Here is a 16,851-nt window from a genome sequence, read left to right as displayed (position 1 = left end):
TTCCAAATAAGACCTGTGTACAGAAGGTTCCTGACCTTCATTTCAAAATTTGCTCCACTCTTCACATTTTGATGCTGTGTTCCTGAACACTGCATAAAATAAATCCGCGAATAACTCATCTCTCCCCAACTCCTCAGAAGCAGCAATAAAAACTAAATGACTTTCAGAATACGCTTAGTTGAACTTCCTAAAACTTTGCCCAGGTTTGAGACCAGTCCCATCTATGTGCCCAGGGCCTCTCTTGCCTTGGCTCCTCTCTCTCCTCAGTTCCACCCCATGGTGCTGGCCACAGGGTAAAAAGATGCAGTTTGCCATTCAGGTTTTAACACCCTCTCCCCTATGGCCACACATTCCAGGCAATGTCCAAGGGAGTCAGATGCCTGTTCACAGCCCTGTCAGGGCCTGCACATACACATGGACATGTGGCAAATTGCCCATCTGAGTCAAGCTGTTGAAACTGTGCAGCTGTGGAGAAGACAGAGCTTCTACATCCCACATCCCACTTTTGTGCAAAGAAAAAAAAAGAGTCCCTTTCTCAAGACACTTTACTGCCATCAGCTGGAAAATTGTCATCATAAACCTACAAATCCACAATGCCTAGGATGTGAATAGCACTTCCTAGAATACGCTATTGAACAGTGAACGCCCGTGCAACTATCCATGGCAGACCAGCCTGAAGCCCTCCTTCACTTTCTGAAAACTGCCCAGATGTAGCTGTATGAAGAATAACAACATACATGGACATGGTACTATGTAATTCGCAGAACTCTTCACATCCATTTTCTCACTGACTCTTAGCAAACACCATGAGATGGGAGAGGTGCCAGGCATCGGCTTCATTTCTCTAGTCATAGAATTAGAGGACATGGGGTTAGAAAAATTTTGAGACTAGAGGTTCCCAGTCTACAGGTCTTCCCTAGCTGGGGCCTGCAGAGTTCCTGGGAGGCACCTACAAATCCATATGAGCATTAAGCACTACTGGCCAAATGATTAAATGATGTGCTACACACAGATGCACAGCTCTTTGAATGCATGTGGATATTCTGGTCAGAGACTAAATAAAAAGGTATTTTTTAAACTAAGACTCATTTAAAACAAACATCCAGAAAAATGTCGGTAGGCCTTGTGCATGACAGCCTAGAATCCAAGGTCTGGAGAGGAGAGGGGACATGTACAGGGTCTGACAGCAGGTAGAGCCCTGGTCTCCTAACTCCCAGTCCAGTGCCAGATTCCTCCAATACGACCTCTGCATCTAATTTCGTGGAAGAATGCTTTGTGCAGTCTCAGACAAGGGTGTGTGGACACAGAATGCTGTCCGCTCCTGTCTTCAGTCATGTTTGTGAAGCATGGAATTGGGACATGATGAAGCATCTTCAGGCTCTTCTAGCAAACACTGCCAATTGTTTGTCCAGTTCAAGGGAAACTGAGTGCAAGGCACAGCTTTCAATCTGGACTCTGACTCTCAGGACTTGTAATGTTCTGGTAGGAGAAAAAGAAGGTAGGTTTTAGCCGTAGCTCAATTATTTGTGGGCCCCACTCTGGTAACAATAGACTTCTCACCACCCCGTCAACACCCCACACTAGCTCCCACCGCTGAGTCTTCGCTCATGCAGCACCTCCTGCCTACAGTGCTCTCCCCCGCCCCCACTGCCTCTCCATCCTCGAAGGTCAAAATCAGTGCCTGCCACCTCCTGGAAGGCTCCCAGGACCAACCTGCTTCATCAACCTCAGCTACTACTCATTTGGCTTTTGATTATTATTTAATTTTGTCATCAGTAAACATCTGTCTTTTTCCACTAGCATATGAAGTCTTTGAAGGCCAAACCTTCCCCAGAGCCTCGCAGCACTTTGCACAGCTAAGCACACAGGAGGCTGTCAATATCTACTGGTTGAATGAATGAGTGAGCGAGCAAATGAATGAATGAGTGTTTAGTAAAACCAGAGATGGAGCTAGGGCTACCAAGGACATCAGAACTGATGTTTCTATAATATCCTCCACGAAGAACTCAGATCATTCCATAAGCTATGACCTAACCCACCCTAGAGGGCAAAATATCCATAATATCTCCATTCTCAGGGAGAAGACAGTGAGGCTGAGAACAGAGAGGGCTAGGGGCTGAGGTCACGAGGAGTTCCCACCAGGAAAACAAGCCAACGCAGAGCATTCAAATGACGAGGTATGACTATCATGAAATAAGACCAGATTTCTCGAAAGACTTCTCCAAAGGCTTCTTAAGATAATTCCAGGAGAGGAAGACAGAATAGTTTTGAGTGGTGGTAACATCATTGCAAAAGGGTCTGGTTTTCCAGTGGACCACTTGGATGTAGAAGTTCTGGTCCTGTCTGTCCCAAACCAACAAACAGAACATTGCATTCCTTTAAAGTCACACCTTCATTCAATAGTTTCTGCACTCTAGATCTGGGTCAAATGTTTGTAAACAGGTTAACTCTAACAAATTCGAAAAGGACAGAGGAAATCTGTTTATCAGTCTACCAGAAAACATGAAAATGCAGAATTTTAAAAAATCAGTGACAAGTATTATCTGTAAAGGGAATGTCTCATAGCCTTAAATGTGGGGGGATTATTAGGAAAAGCATGAAAGCAGTCAGAACCGTGGGGGTGATGGTGAGGGAGAGGCTGTTCTTAACCAGCCAGTCAAGGCAAGGTCGGTGACTGACCACGTCCTGGAAGCCTTCCAGAACCTAGCAGCCCACGGAGCCTTCTTGTCTACCTCAGCCACCCCTTATCTGATATACAACCTTACTTTGTTATTTAAATTTTATGACAGTCTACCACTGGGAAGCCAAGCAAAGACAAACGAAGACAGTAGCCAGTGTAAAATTCCATACTGATATCATAAAGTGAGAAAATATACTTATAACTGGTAACCAGAGCCAAATAAAGATGCTAATTATGGAGTCAAATCAGTGAGGTTTTGGAAAAGAAAAAGATCATTCTGGTTTAGAATTGTCTCAGGAAGCCTCAGTGAGGAGCAGCATTTGACTTGGACCCTAAGTTCTGAACTAAGCAGGGGAGGGGAGAGGACAGTAACTAGATCCCACTTGAGGCCACCCACAAGCCTGCTGTCACTTGTGCCATGCTGACACCGTCTTTCCCGCCCTCTCTCACCGGCTGGGGCTCCCTGCATGAGAACTGAGTGTAACTGTAGTGGTCTCTTAGGCCCATGAGGGTGCAGACGGCGAGGCTATTGCTGCCAGCAAATTTGTTAGCCAACGTGAAGTCAAACTCGTAGGGTCTCTTGACGAGGTTCCTGTCCAGTGCAGGGGAGTGGGTCTCCTGGCTGCGCAGGATGGCGGTCAGCTTTTTGAGGGAGGAGTCTGAGAACGTGTAAAAAAACCTCTTATAGCTGGGGTGTCGCCTGATCTGGAAGCAGAAATGAAAGCGGGCCATTACTGTTGCTAGCAGGTACACCCCTCCCACCCACTGTCCACTCCCCCACTCTTGCAGCCAGGCTGACACCTCATTGTCCCTGGGGTGAGCTCCCCTTGTTAAACTCCTCCACCACCCCAAGCCTCTCAGAATCTGTTCTGCAAGGTCCAGCTCAAAGCAGCAGGACAAAGCGGGGGGAAAGTACACGTCTTCAGACTCAGACAACGATGGTTAAGCAGCACTTAGTAGCTGTGTGACCTCTCTGAGCTTCTGTTTGATCATCTGTAAAATGGGCGTAATAAATCCCCCCCCCAAGATTGTTGGTGGGGGTGATTGAGAGAGTTTATGCACAATGTTGAGTGCAGAGTAGATGTCAGATGAAATTTGGTCCCACTCTAAGGCTCCTCCGGCCTTAATACCCCATGTGTTAGGTTGGTCCCCCAGAGGCCAACCCGGAGACAAGGACGTGGGTAATGCAGTTTATTTGTTAAGTGATCCCAGGAAACATTAATGAGGGAATGGCAACCTGGGACAAGGATGGGAAGGCAGCCCACAGGGTGGCAGCTGGAGCTCCGTCCCGTCAGGGCACCCCAGGAGCTCAGAGTTCTGCCTCCCACGGGCAAGGGAGCTGTGGACTTTATACGCCAGCCCCCATCAGCTACTGGCTGAGGGCTGCTCTCGAGGAGGTGGAGGGTGTTAATTCTGCCTGCCATATGGGTAGCAAAAAGGCTCTGGGCCCTCAGGCAGAAGGATGTAGGTGCTGGCAGTGGGGAGGTGAGCACTGTGGGGGCAAACAAGGCACCAGCACTGTGGGCTACGCTGACTGCTCTTCTCCAGCCGGCTTTCTTCACGTATGACCTGTGTTCATCTTTCCAGGTGGACTCTGTTTTTCAAGGGCAGGGAAGCTTCCATTACAGGCTATCTAGCAGGGGAGGAAAATCAGTATGCTTGACAGAACCGGAGAGCATATAAATGCCGGAGCATGTGGCCGAGACAGAGCATCAGCAGGGAGACAGCAGAGGATGAGATCAGCAGGACAGGTGGGCTAACACCAGCAGGAGGTGGCTTCCAGGGAGGGGGACGTGAGCTGAACTTCAAGGGTGGATTTGGATTGGGGGAGGTCCTGGCTGGCAGGGGAGCCACAGCAGCATTATATTATTTTAAACTAATGTTTACCTCATCTGGCATTTTCTATATATGCACGAAGCTCAGTCAAATAGGCAATTATCCTTCATTTGCAAAAGAGGAAACCAAGGCTCATAGAAGTTAAGGGATATGCCCGAAGTTGCCCAGAGATGCAGACTTGGGGGCTGAACCCAGGCCTCGGCTGTGGGTAGATGAGGCCCAGAGTTAGCCTGGAGAGGACAGAGTGGCACTCACCTGTGTCCCCAGCTGGCCGTCCACTTCCTGGAGAAGCGCCACCAGCCTCCGGATGAGGAGCTCCTCTGTGGACAGTAAAGGAGGATTGAGCGACTGTTGGCTGGACGGTGCCCAGTTCCCTTCCAACAGTAAGTGCTGCAGCAACACATCCACCCACCAAAGACACTATTTTGTCTCTAAATCACAGAACACAGACCAGTTATGAAGGAAAAAATAAAATCTTCCCTTCAACTAGAACTGGAGCATGAGAGCTTTGTTTGGGTTTGATTCATAGACATAGAAGGGACTCTGGCTGACCATGCCTCACCTGAAACCACATTCAACTTCATTTGATAGATGGGGAAATTGAGGCCTCCCAGTGTCCCTTTTCCAGGCTACAGAGTAGCATGGTCAGGAATGGAAGTTCGAAACTAGGAGTAGCTAATCAGAATGCAGGAGGGGACATGCCATGGTTACTGAGGAAAGCACCATCAACTTGGGTTATAAGCAGTGGTGTGCCGGGGCCTGCTCGTAGTAAGTCCATTGTAAATACTCAGGAAATGTGTGGGCCAGTGGTTACAAACTGCTGGCAACTTGAAATTGACCAAGGCCGAAATATCTATACAATGAAAATCTGCAAACACTACGAATCAGGGCTCCCCGCCCCCCTTGCCCTGAGAGCATGTTTGCCAGCACACCACTGGTCATGAGACCCGGAGCAAGCTAGGACTTTTCTGTAGAATAGTCAAGCAAACTTATGAGGGGGAGAGGTTCAAGTTACATCCTACAGAACAGACAGGAGTCCTCCACCTAAAGAAGGCTCTCTTCCTGCAATTCTGCCCCAACAGCCCCAGCTTAAAGGCCAAGCCTATGCCCCCTGCCCCATTTGAGAGTCTCCTGGGGTATTTGCCGGCTGCCTTCCAGTTCCCTCCTTGGAACTAGTCCCTAATCAGCCTGTAAAATCTATGCAAAAAGAAGCACCGGAAGTGGATCCAGGTGAGAGCAGGGCTGGTACTAACTAGATTCACATGCTCCATCTGGCTGAGGTCCCCCTTCTGGCTTGCGGCTTCTGGCCCAGGAAGGTGCTTCTGAGAACCCAACTGGTCTCGCTTCTGCAGGCGAGGGCTCCTGGAACTTGAGACCCTCTGGATCTGAGGGCAAAAAAGCATTGGAGTGAGTGTTTTACACCTTTCTCAAATCCACACGCACAGAGCTGAATCTAGGTCCTGACATAAAGTTGCTCAGAGGCACCGGCACCAGAGGGGTCCTGGTTTCCCTGCTCCTCAGTGAGTTCCCTGTGTCCGGCCCCACCTCAGAGGAGTTCACAGGGCTCTCTGCCTCCTCCAGGTCCACCGACCCCCTCTGCCTCCTCACAGTCTGGGAGTAAGGACAGTTAAAATAACAAACAGGTCCCACCAAGTGACCCCACTCCCCTTTAACTCTGCAAGGCTTTCCAAGTCACTTAGCCTGTCTGAACCCAGCTTTCTCCACATGTCCAATGGGAGTAATAAGACTGACCTCACAGGGCTGCAAGAGGGTTAAATGAGACAGTGTGTGTGAAAGTGGCAGACAGTAGGCACCCCGTAAATGTCAGGGGAATTACTGCGTGCCAGCGGTCCCACGCTTTGCCATAGTAAAAAAGCAGGCCCAGGACATATCCTACTACATCAAACCTGGATCTCTGTTTTTCTGTTAGCTTACCAGGTGACTGATGCACTTACCTGATGTACAGATGCACTGACCTCACAGCACCTTTGTTTTTAACTGTGTTTTAAGTGGTGGGTCCCGTGGCACCCAGACCCTTCCTTTTCTCCCCCCCACCCTCCCACACCTCCCCACCTGCTCAGAGCAGAAAGCAAAAGCCAAGGCTGCACGTGACACACCACGTAGCGGCCAGCCCCTGCCCTAGAGGAAGTCTCCGTTACCATGGCAACACCATGCCTGCTCACCAAGGCTGCTGGAGATGAAGGCCCAATGGCCACCAACACACAGGGGCAGAAAGGTGGGCCTCCTAGACGGTGGGGTGTCTGGACTGGCAGCACCTGCAGCACCCACCGTCTTGGGCTCTTTGGAGCCATATTTCTTACGAGAAAAGGCTCTCTTGAGGCTGGACTTTTTCTGTTGGTACTTCCTTCTGCAGGGTGGGGATTGCTTTTCTACAGCCACCTCCTCCTCCTGGACTTGAGGTTGCTGTGGAGGAGATAAGAGAAACCGAGTCAGGGCCCCTGACCTTGAGGAGATCACACGTGAGCTGGGGAAAGAGACCTGCTGTGGGCTAGAAGGTGTGGCCCAGAGAGAAGAGCACGGTGCTCAGCGCTGGGGAAATGAGTGTGGTCTGCAGCGGGCAGGGGAGGCTTCAGGAAGGAGAAGGGATTGGAGCTGGGGCTCTGGCAAGAGTAGAACTGGGGGAGGGGCAGGGAAGTGACTATGCCAGGCAGGGTGGGGAGAGTCCACAGTGAGGGTCAGGGTTACATCTGCAATGTCTTCCTCACCTTCTCTCCCCACTGCTCCTCCGGATCTTGGAGTAGGGCAAGAATCTTCTGGATGAATTCTTCTAAAAAAGATCAAAGTGCTTGCTTACATTTCAGTGCTTAGAAAAGCTTTTCTATGCTCAATCTTCATTTTCTAAGGCCCAGGTGGCTCCCTGGGGGATTCATCCTGGTCCCTCTAGGGTGCTAATAAGCTGTCAGAGGTGGCCTGAGGGCAGAGCTGGTCGCAGGGGAACACATACTCATCTGTTCACTAATGGGGGCCTACTAATGGCCATCGCCCTGCCTCCAGGAGAAGGCTCCTCAAGGCCATCTAGGCAGAACAGGGCCCTTCCCAAGGTGGGGGAGTCGGCGGGCAGGGGGCAGTGAGCAGAGGTCTTTAAAAGTATTTTGGGGTGGCCAGTTAGTTTACTTGGGAGAGCATGATGCTGATAACACCAAGGTCAAAGATTCAGATCCCCGTACTGGTCAGCCGCCTAAATAAATGGATTAACTTCTTTAAAAGTATTTTCAGACAGGCAGAACTGACAATAATGAGATAATTCTAGGCCTGACTCTGCCAATGATAAAATAATAATAATAACGACAGCAGCTACTACTGGTTGATCTTGCCTTCTACAGCCCACCTCCTCTTCCTATCCGCTTTACTTCTCCTGAGGCTCCGTTCTCAAGCTGGGCCACCTGATGACAATAAAAATAAATGGCAGCTAGTGTGTATTAGCTGCTAACAGGTGCTGCTCTAAATGCCTTATAGGCATTAGTTCAGTTACAGCCTCCAATGAGTCTAGGAAGCAGGTACTATAATTATCTCCATTTTACAGATGAAGAAACTGGGACCAGAGATGAAATAACTTGTCTAGGTTCGCAAAGCTCGAAGGGGTCAGAGCCCAGAATCAAACACAGGGTCCTAAAGATCACACCGTCTATGGATCCCTCGACCCGTGGGCCAGCACTTTCCTCCCACCCCCTTGTGTCTGCCTCACCGAGGTGGGTGCCATTACTATTGCCATTTACAGTTGAGGCTCAGGGCCAAGCCCGTGGCGCACTCGGGAGAGTGTGGTGCTGGGAGCGCAGTGGCGCTCCCGCCGCGGGTTCGGATCCTATATAGGGATGACCGGTGCACTCACAGCACTCACTGGCTGAGCGCGGTGCGGCCAGTCCCAAAAAGGACAAAAACACAAACAAACAAACATACAGTTGAGGCTCAGACAGGGTGGGTAACAGGCGGTCTGGTGCAGGCCTGTGCTCTGCGCCCCACGCTGCCTCCCCAGCCTGCTGCACTTGGAGGGACAGAGGTCACTGCCTCTCTCTGGCTCAGTTTCTCTCCTATAAGTGGAGGAATCAGGCCAGAAGTTTTCCAAGGCATCTCTGAGAAAAGGAGTGGGGTACTGACTGGATTCTGAGGCTCTGTCCGGCTGCAGCTCTTCTTCAGGTCCCCGGCTGCCTGCCTGGGTGGGAAGCTCAGAGGGACTTGGACTCCCACCATCTGTAGACAAGGTCTCTTGGCCTTCGGCTTCTTCCAAGTCTGAGAAGCAAAATGAAATAGTGGGTGTGTTACATCGGTTTGAGGGTATTCACTATGCAAGGAAGCTAGCACGGACTCTGAAGTGGGCGCATGGCCAGGTCACACTAAGGCCTTGCTGGGCGGGGGGTGAGCTGCTGGGCTGGGCCATGCCTCTGATTCACCGGCCCAGACCAAGCTCCCTTATCCCTCTGCACCTCCATAGAGCTGGCTCTCCTTGCCTGTGCTGCCCTCTCCTCCTTCCCTCGGTGCCCCCATCCCTCCACCATTTTGCCTGGATCCACAAGTTGAATAGTAGATGCCTGATGCCAAGGCATGAATTAATGGATCACGAGCAGAATCCCCCTGCATGAAAATATCTCCCCAGGGGTCCTGAAATTCCACCACTGGAGAGCCACTCTTTGGTGTTAAGCATTGCTCCCTCCTTTGTAAGGTGTGAACTCCCCTGGCCAGCATAACCCACTGGGCTGTTCCTCCCTTATGCCCAGGAAGAAACAACCAATCTGATCTCTTCTCTCCCTTCTTGCTCTGGCCCCACCGTGGATGGGCTATGTGATGTTGAACAAATTGTTTTACTTCCCCAAGCCTCCGTTCCCTCATCCACAAGATGGGGATAATAATCATACTTCGTAAGATAGCTGTGAAGACTGAGATACAGATAAATATTAGGGGAATATCTTATTTTACAGGTGAGGAAACTGAGGCACAGAGATGGGGAATGACATAAAAAGTACAGCTCAGACCCAGCTCTAGTTCCTTCCAGCACACACTATCCCCACCCCCCACCAGGGTGTGGAAGCTGAGGCTGGGGAGAGATGTGGAAAGTTGAGGGATCCCTGAACACAATTTCCATTGAGGGCTTGGCTGGGGTGCCTAGAACTTAGCGAGGCTTTGTGTGTGGAGGTGACCTGCTGGCACCCCCTCTGTCCTGCCACAGCCCTCCCCACACTACTCAGGGCCAAGCACAAAAGAATGGGACAGACGGCAGCCCTCAAAGTGGCCAATCCCAGCCCTGGGGAAGATTGCGGAGCTGGAGGCTGCTGCAGGGTTGCTATGGCAACACCAGGGCTGCTCACCAAGGCTGTTGGAGATGGAGGGCCGATGGCCACCAACACACAGGGGCAGAAAATTGGGCCTCCTGGGCAGCCGGGTCTCTGGGCTGGAGACATCTGCAGCCCCCACTCTCTTGGACTCCTCAGAGCCATGTTTCTTAAGAGAAAAGGCTCTCTTGAGGCTGGACTTTTTCTCTTGGGATTTCTTCCTGGAGGCTGGTGCTGGATTTTGGGGAGCCCCCTCTGTCTGAAGGGCTTGAAGTTGCTGTGGGGGAGAGGAGAGAGACTGAGTCAGGCCCCTGACCTTGAGGAGAGAGGAAAGGTCCCCAGAAGCCGTTGAAGCACAATCATGGTAGTGTGGTTGTGCAAGCTGCGGGGTGGCCCCAGGGAGGGGGGTGACAGAGCACAGAGCAGGGGAGGACTAAGCTCTGGAGGAGGCTTCGGGGAGGGGTGGACTGGAGCTGGGCCTGGAAGGACAGGTGGGGCTTGACAGTGGAGGAGAAGGAGAAGGCAGGGTGCCCTGGGATCTGCACAGACAGTCTGCTCCTCACCTTTTCTTCCCACTCGTCTCCCTCTTTTTTGAGCAATTCCACTATCATCTGGATGATAGCATCCTCTAGAAGAAAGCAAATGCAACTGGTTACTCTTTCTACATGATTATCTTGGACTTCTGAGACCAACTTGGTCTTTCTATGTTAAAATAGCTTCTTAGGCCACAGAAGGGAGGAAAAGCACCACATCCCAGGGGCTGGTCCTTCTGACAGAGGGTTGGAAGATCCATCAGGAAAGGGTACTAAGCTAAAGCATGACCATTTATGCAAGAAATTTCAGGTTAGACCTCCAAGCATCCAATTTTTGTCTCACTATTTCCTTTGAACTTCACAGATCTATGAACATCTACTCTGGGTTCAGGAAGCTGTGTGACCTTAGGTAAGTCTCTCAGCCTCTCTGGGCCTTCATCTCTTTCCCTGTGAAATGTGGATCATAATCCCTGTCCCACCTCCCTCAGAAGGCTGTAAGGCCATCAGCTGAGGAACTGGGCTTAGAAACACTTTGCAAGGCTCATGCTGATCTACCAACCTGCAAAATTCCAGTGGGAAAATGGTGAATACCTGGCCTAAGTAAGGTGGAGAATGGAAGGATGTCAGCAGGCATGACACAGAGAGAGCCTGCCACATTGACACCTCCACCACACTCCCAAGTCCTCATGGAGAAGCCACAAACAACAGAAGTGGTTTCCTCTGATACTCCAGTCAACCTACTCAAGGTCAATGTGCCAGACTGTCCTCTGCTAGTTGCCAGCTGATCAACTTACACCAGAGGAGGTGCAAACAAGATTCCCTGTTCCCAGGCTGACTGTGGGTTTGTTTATTTGTTTTTAATTCCTCCCCCCAGCCACTTCCTTCTCATGGCTTCCCTGTTTGGCTTTTGTTCCTTGCTCAGTCTACCAGCTGATTCCCTCTCGTGAGAAAATAATCAGCTGTAAAATAACGAAACATCCTGCAAAACTAACTAAATGCCTTTTAGTTATTCTTCGACAGACACATAGCTTCTCCAATTTCATATCTTTGAAAATACGTCCATTTTTTAACAGGGAATTAGATGAATAGGGTATTGTTATTAATTTATTCAAAGCAATCATGGTATTGTGGTTGTGCATTAAGCTGTCTTTATTTCTTGGAGATGCCTGTTTAAGTGTTTAGGGATGAAGCATCACTTTACCCCAAAATGGTTTAATAACAAAATTATATACACATATGTATGAAGCAAACCGGCAGACTGTTAACCATTGTGAGTGGGCAAGTGTGCATTGAAATATTCTTTTCACTCTTTTACATATTTTTTAAAGTAAAATAAATTTTAAAAGACCAAAAATAAAAGTCTCATTACCATTAACACATAGGGCAGGTATGTTGGCCAGTAGCCTTTCCAATTCCTGAGACCCCTTCTGTGAAATTTGTAAATAAGTCAACATGGCTACATGCACCAGATGAGGCAGGAAAGATCAGGGCACGTATTTTGAGAGTCCCCATTCAAGGTCTCAGCAATCCTTCAGAGCAATCCACCCGGATAGTAACAGCTGCCCCGGGCAAGCAAGGACACTAGAGATTCTGACTCACCATCAGGCTTTTTGAGTTCCTCTTCTCGCTGGCGGCCTGTGGCTTGGGGAGAAACGTCTGAGACTCCAGCACCATCCCCTTCAATGAGAAAAGCCTGATAATCAGAACCTTCTCCACCTGGAACACAGACAAAAGCGAGTGGGTGTGTGGGTGTGTCAGTGACATTCTTCTGACTTTGTTAATCAACACAAGAAAGCAGCACAGAATTCACAACGCAACAGGCACTACTGCAGCCAACTCTGGGCTTAACCAAACAATCAGAAACCCGCCAAGGTTTTGATTTGAGACGAGGCTGCCTCGGCCCAGGCACCTCTCTTAGCTCCACCCCCCTCCCCACGCCCCCCAATCCTGGATCTTCCTTGGGTCTCTTCTCCCCATCAAAAGCACAGTGAGTTTTGAGTGCTGTAGAGCAAAGCTCTCTCCCTCCGGGTGCCAGTGGGCCATTCAACCCCACAATCCTAGGAGTCAGAACGGGAAAGCCCCTTGGGAACCAGCTCCCTCATTTTACAAATGAGGAATCAAAGGTTCAGAGGGGGCAGCCACTTGCTCGAGGTCACACAGCAAGTTTATTCCTGATGGAGCCAAGTCCAGAACCAAGGTCTAGAACCAGGACCCCAGCAGCCACATATGGACCAGTGTGGGGGGAGCTCCCTCCTCACCTCTCCCCCTGCCTTCCCGTTTCTCCTAGGTCTGTGCTCCTCAAACCGGAGTACTTAACAGCAGCTATTGTGTCCTGAGCACTTTCCACACAGGCCACAGCCACCCCGTGACACAGTAGCTATTTTAGCTCCATTTTATCAATGAAAACAATCAAGGCTCAGAGAGGAAAGCTGGTGGCCCCAGGCCACAGCTAGTGAATGGTGGCGCCTCAAGTGGTTGACCTCAGGCTCCTAGCCACAGTGCCGTTCTATCTCAAAGAAATGCCACAGTGGTGCTGTCCCTGACAGCTTCCACGTCCCCTCTACTGAAAGGCTTGAGGAGCAAGCTTAGAGCAGCCTGGCCCTTTGGGGTGGGGCAGTGGAGTGACATCGGAACAGTGGGGACTGCTCACCCCTGTGAGCCGCGCCTGGGTCATCCTCCGCGGAGCACAAGGCAGCAGCTGTCACTTGGCCTCCAGCTCCCTTGGTTTCCTTGACAACATGCTTCTTGTGAACATGTTTCTTGCAGCAGGCCTTCTTGTCGTGGGCTTTCTTCCCGAGGGCTGGCTCCCCTGGTGCCTCGGGGGGCTCTGTGGGCTGGGGGAGGCCCTCCCTCCCCTTTGGCCTTCTGCTGCCCTTCTCTTTGGGCTCCTCGGGGCCTGTCCTCAGGAAGAAGTTCAGCAAGGTCTTCAGCCACCCCTGCTGGGCCCATCTCTGGGCCTTGTCCTTCTTGATGTCTTGTGGGGGCCTCTGCTCACTGGGGAGAAACTCCCTTGCCTCCCCCAGAGCGAGGGTTTCCTCCTGGGTGCCCTGATCCTCTGCAGACTGAGCTGGGCTCTCAGTGCATCTGGCCCTATCGCTGGCCGTTTGGCGAAGTGACCTCCTGGAGGAGCCAGTGGTCAGGGAGAGGCACCGGCAGTTGCACGACTCCGAGTCCCTCCTGGGGATCTGCGACTTGTCCACAGACTCAGCTCTCCTCTCTGCCAGAGGCTTCCTCAGGCCCTGCTGACTCTCCATTGGGCTACAACCAAAACAAACAGCTCCCTTAGCAGAGGCCCACTGGCAACTGCCCCGGTTGGCTAGCAGTGCTGACCGGTGGGCCCACTCACCCTGCCCCTGTACGCCTGTGCCTTATACGGATATGGACTAATGTTCTTGAAAGCCTCACAGGCTGGCTGCCTTACAGTTGTGCAGGGTAGGAGAAGGAGAAGAAATTATAAAGGAAAATATTTGTCTTTGTTCCCATTTATTTCTTTCAGCAAACACTGAATAAGCACCCGCTATACATCAGGACTATGCTTGGTGCTGGGGTGATGATCATGAACAAGATGCAGTGTGCACCCTCACAGGGAACGTTCTGGTCTTCAGATGGGCAAGAATGGGGATGTGAGTACCTGGGAATGACAGTGATGCTCCAGTCCCCCGCTACCTGCTTTCTCTTTAGCAGCACATGGTCTTAAGATAAATTTAGGTCGAAGGACTATTTGACTTTAAGATCACAGTAAGGTGAGCCACAAATGTTTCGTGAACAGCACCTGGGTTCTCTCTGCTTTTTCTGTATGTCCCTGTGGTCAGGGCAAATAGAACGGTGTTGGCAGAGAAGCTGTTCAATACCAGAAGCACAAAACCAGCCGAACACACAGGACGCCCTTGTTCATCTCAGCCCCTCTTCCTGCAATAGGGTGGCTGGAGGTGGCCCATGCAGGGAGGGCCGGGGCGTCCTCGCCAGCTAATGGAGAGAGAGGCGCAGTGATCTTTTAAAAAGCTGTCATCGCTATGGAAACGGTTTTCACCATTGCTGATGGCTGTAGTATCCTCCTACCACTGCTGCTTCCCATCAGAACACCAACACAATTCCACCAGCAAAGGGTTTGCCTTCTTGATATTTTTTCAAGAAAACTGCCTTGATTTGGCCAGCTCCTCCCTGTAATAACCAGTGCCCTGAGCCCAGAGGGAGGCGCGAGCAGCAGCGGCTGCAGCCCCAGCAGGGAGAGGGCGGGATGGGGGCATGCAGCCTTAGCTATCCCAGAGTTTCCCCAACGAAGAGAGATTCCAGGATCTCCCAAGGCCTCCTGATTCCAAATCCAGTGACCTCGTCCCATTCCTCATCCTCCCCAAAGGTGCCACAGCATTGGATACCACATTCACTTCCTTCTTGTGACTCCTTCCTCTCTAGGCAGCTGTGACCAAGCTCAGCCCAGCTCTCCCGCTATCTCTCTAGCTGCTCCTCCCCTGGAGTAGGTCAAACATTGTCTTCCAAGTCTAGGCCAGGGACTGAGAGTGTGTGGCTGGCCAGAGAGGGCAAATCCACCCACCTCCAGGGACACCCGAAAACCCCTCTCTGTGGATGGTGGGCCCTCAGACTGATGGTCACTAACCCTTGAGAAGATTGTGCTTTAATATTAACAATGTCCCCTATTCTATATTGCTATCTCTCTAGCTGCTCCTCCCCTGGAGTAGGTCAAACATTGTCTTCCAAGTCTAGGCCAGGGACTGAGAGTGTGTGGCTGGCCAGAGGGGGCAAATCCACCCACCTCCAGGGACACCCGAAAACCCCTCTCTGTGGATGGTGGGCCCTCAGATTGATGGTCACTAACCCTTGAGAAGATTGTGCTTTAATATTAACAATGTCCCCTATTCTATATGTGCCAAAATTAAACCTTTCTAGACTTTTTGAGTGCAAAAGTCTTCTTATCCAGATTTCACCAAAGCAAGACTTTCTTTTTCCTTCTTCTTTTTTCTTGTTTTTTTCCCAAGGTGCCCACCCATGTTTGGCCTGACTGTTGGGGAATCCCACTCTGTCCAGTCACCCCAAGATGGCAGCAGACCATCGTTGCACAGAAACCCAGCTGCTCTTGTAAATTTATTTATTGCCTTGGCAGAAAGTGGATTTTAGAGCCAAGTTCAAATTAGCTCAGAAATTCCCAAGTGATCTGCAGATCACGGGACTTCTGATAAGACATGACAAACCAGAGAAAGCACGTGAAGCTGACCCTGGAGAAGGAAGTTTGCCTACTTTTCCCAAGTAAGTTGCTGTGTTTGGTCTACTTTCTAAATTGTATGCTGACCTCATTTATGTACTTTTCTCTTATGTAATCATCTGGCCGTGTTATTCTGTAACTGATCTAGCAACTTTCATAGCAATATTGTGCCACACCCCCTCTCCACCCCTAAACTTCATACAACACATATTTATTTAACAAAGAGCCAACCTGCTACACACTCACACCAGCTGCTCTGCAGGAGAGTGTGTGGCACAGACGTGTGGAACCACAGTCAACACCCATGGGCACCCATGTGTCACAGGAACACACACATGCACACTGAGACCTACATGGATTCAGAACACGCTGCATCTATCTTGTCCCAAGTGTAAGGGAATAATTACATGACCAAGGTCGTAATTGTTGCTTGCCATCAGCCCTCCCTAAGTTCCATGAGAGAAGACCAAGCCTGTGTGGTGCCCTGCTGAGTGCCAGGGCCTGGGAGGCTCTCAGTGTTTGTGAACAAATAAACAATACGCAGATGTGCACAAACCACCTTAATGCTGCCACACCCGTCCAGAGAACACATTCATCTGCATTATCTCCTATAAACTTTGCCACGTACCTGTGAATCAGACAGGCTAACCCTGGGAAACTGAGGTTCTGAACCGTTAAGACATTTGACCAGAAGCGGAGAGATGGAACACCAATCCACTTCCCCAGATCTAAATCTATCTTCTCTCTCCTACACCGAATGGCCTCCTGTAAATATGGCCACACACATGCACATGTGCACATGCACAGACCTACAGGGGAGCAAATCTGCTCTTTCACATCAATGGAGATTACTACATCCACACACACATACATCATGAGCTGTGCACAGGTCCTCATGTACCCGCTATAGACACTGGTGCCCCAGAGGCAGACTGTGAACACAGGGCAGCTCACAGACCCCTGGGCAGGAAGCCAGCTGGAGGCACAGGGCTGCACCCTGAGCTCATGGCCTTCTTCTCATGGCACAGGCAGTCCCACAGTCATTGGCCATCGTTCCCATTCAGTACCCCCAGGGGTGCGAGCCGTGCCTGGCCGAGCCCAACCCTCCAACCTAGGCTCCTGTGTTGGTGCAGCTCCCACCTGCAGCTCTCCCCTCCCCACAAGCAGAGTAGTGAGGGGCTCCCAGGGGACTGGAGAAGGGCAAAGCGGTCATCTCTTCCCTCTCCACAGGACCCATCATCCCATGTCCACCTCCAGGCTTCAGATGGTAACAATTCAGTCAGATGGTAACCCGTCTCT

At 50.7% G+C, this 16,851-nt stretch overlaps 1 protein-coding gene across 1 annotated transcript; it reads right to left on the bottom strand.

The window, feature by feature from the left end:
• Positions 1–1,122: 1,122 nt before the first annotated feature.
• Positions 1,123–13,588, bottom strand: LOC103607566 (chromosome unknown open reading frame, human C6orf222). Its single transcript, XM_008592062.1, has 11 exons — positions 12,985–13,588; positions 11,934–12,050; positions 10,365–10,429; positions 9,838–10,078; positions 8,633–8,764; positions 7,243–7,304; positions 6,700–6,940; positions 5,770–5,901; positions 4,772–4,836; positions 3,131–3,385; positions 1,123–1,479 (listed from the first exon to the last, which is right to left on the bottom strand). The coding sequence occupies exons 1-11, from the start codon at positions 13,586–13,588 to the stop codon at positions 1,444–1,446; spliced, it is 1,950 nt and encodes a 649-aa protein (XP_008590284.1). The 3' UTR covers positions 1,123–1,443.
• Between the last annotated feature and the right edge of the window lie 3,263 nt (positions 13,589–16,851).

The sequence above is a fragment of the Galeopterus variegatus genome, unplaced genomic scaffold, assembly GCF_000696425.1.
Source record: "Galeopterus variegatus unplaced genomic scaffold, G_variegatus-3.0.2 Scaffold151, whole genome shotgun sequence".
Taxonomy (NCBI): domain Eukaryota; kingdom Metazoa; phylum Chordata; class Mammalia; order Dermoptera; family Cynocephalidae; genus Galeopterus; species Galeopterus variegatus.
Note: the sequence above shows the minus strand (reverse complement) of the source record. Positions and strands in the feature narration are given on the sequence as shown.

Excerpts from the sequence above, each read along its gene's own strand:
- LOC103607566 (XM_008592062.1), bottom strand. The coding sequence starts at position 13,588 with ATGGAGAGTCAGCAGGGCCTGAGGAAGCCTCTGGCAGAGAGGAGAGCT. Across the intron at positions 12,051-12,984 it reads CCCAGGCGCGGCTCACAGGG|GTGGAGAAGGTTCTGATTAT; the intron begins GTGAGCAGTCCC and ends TCTGTGTTCCAG. Across the intron at positions 1,480-3,130 it reads CATGCAGGGAGCCCCAGCCG|AACATTACAAGTCCTGAGAG; the intron begins GTGAGAGAGGGC and ends TTCTCCTACCAG.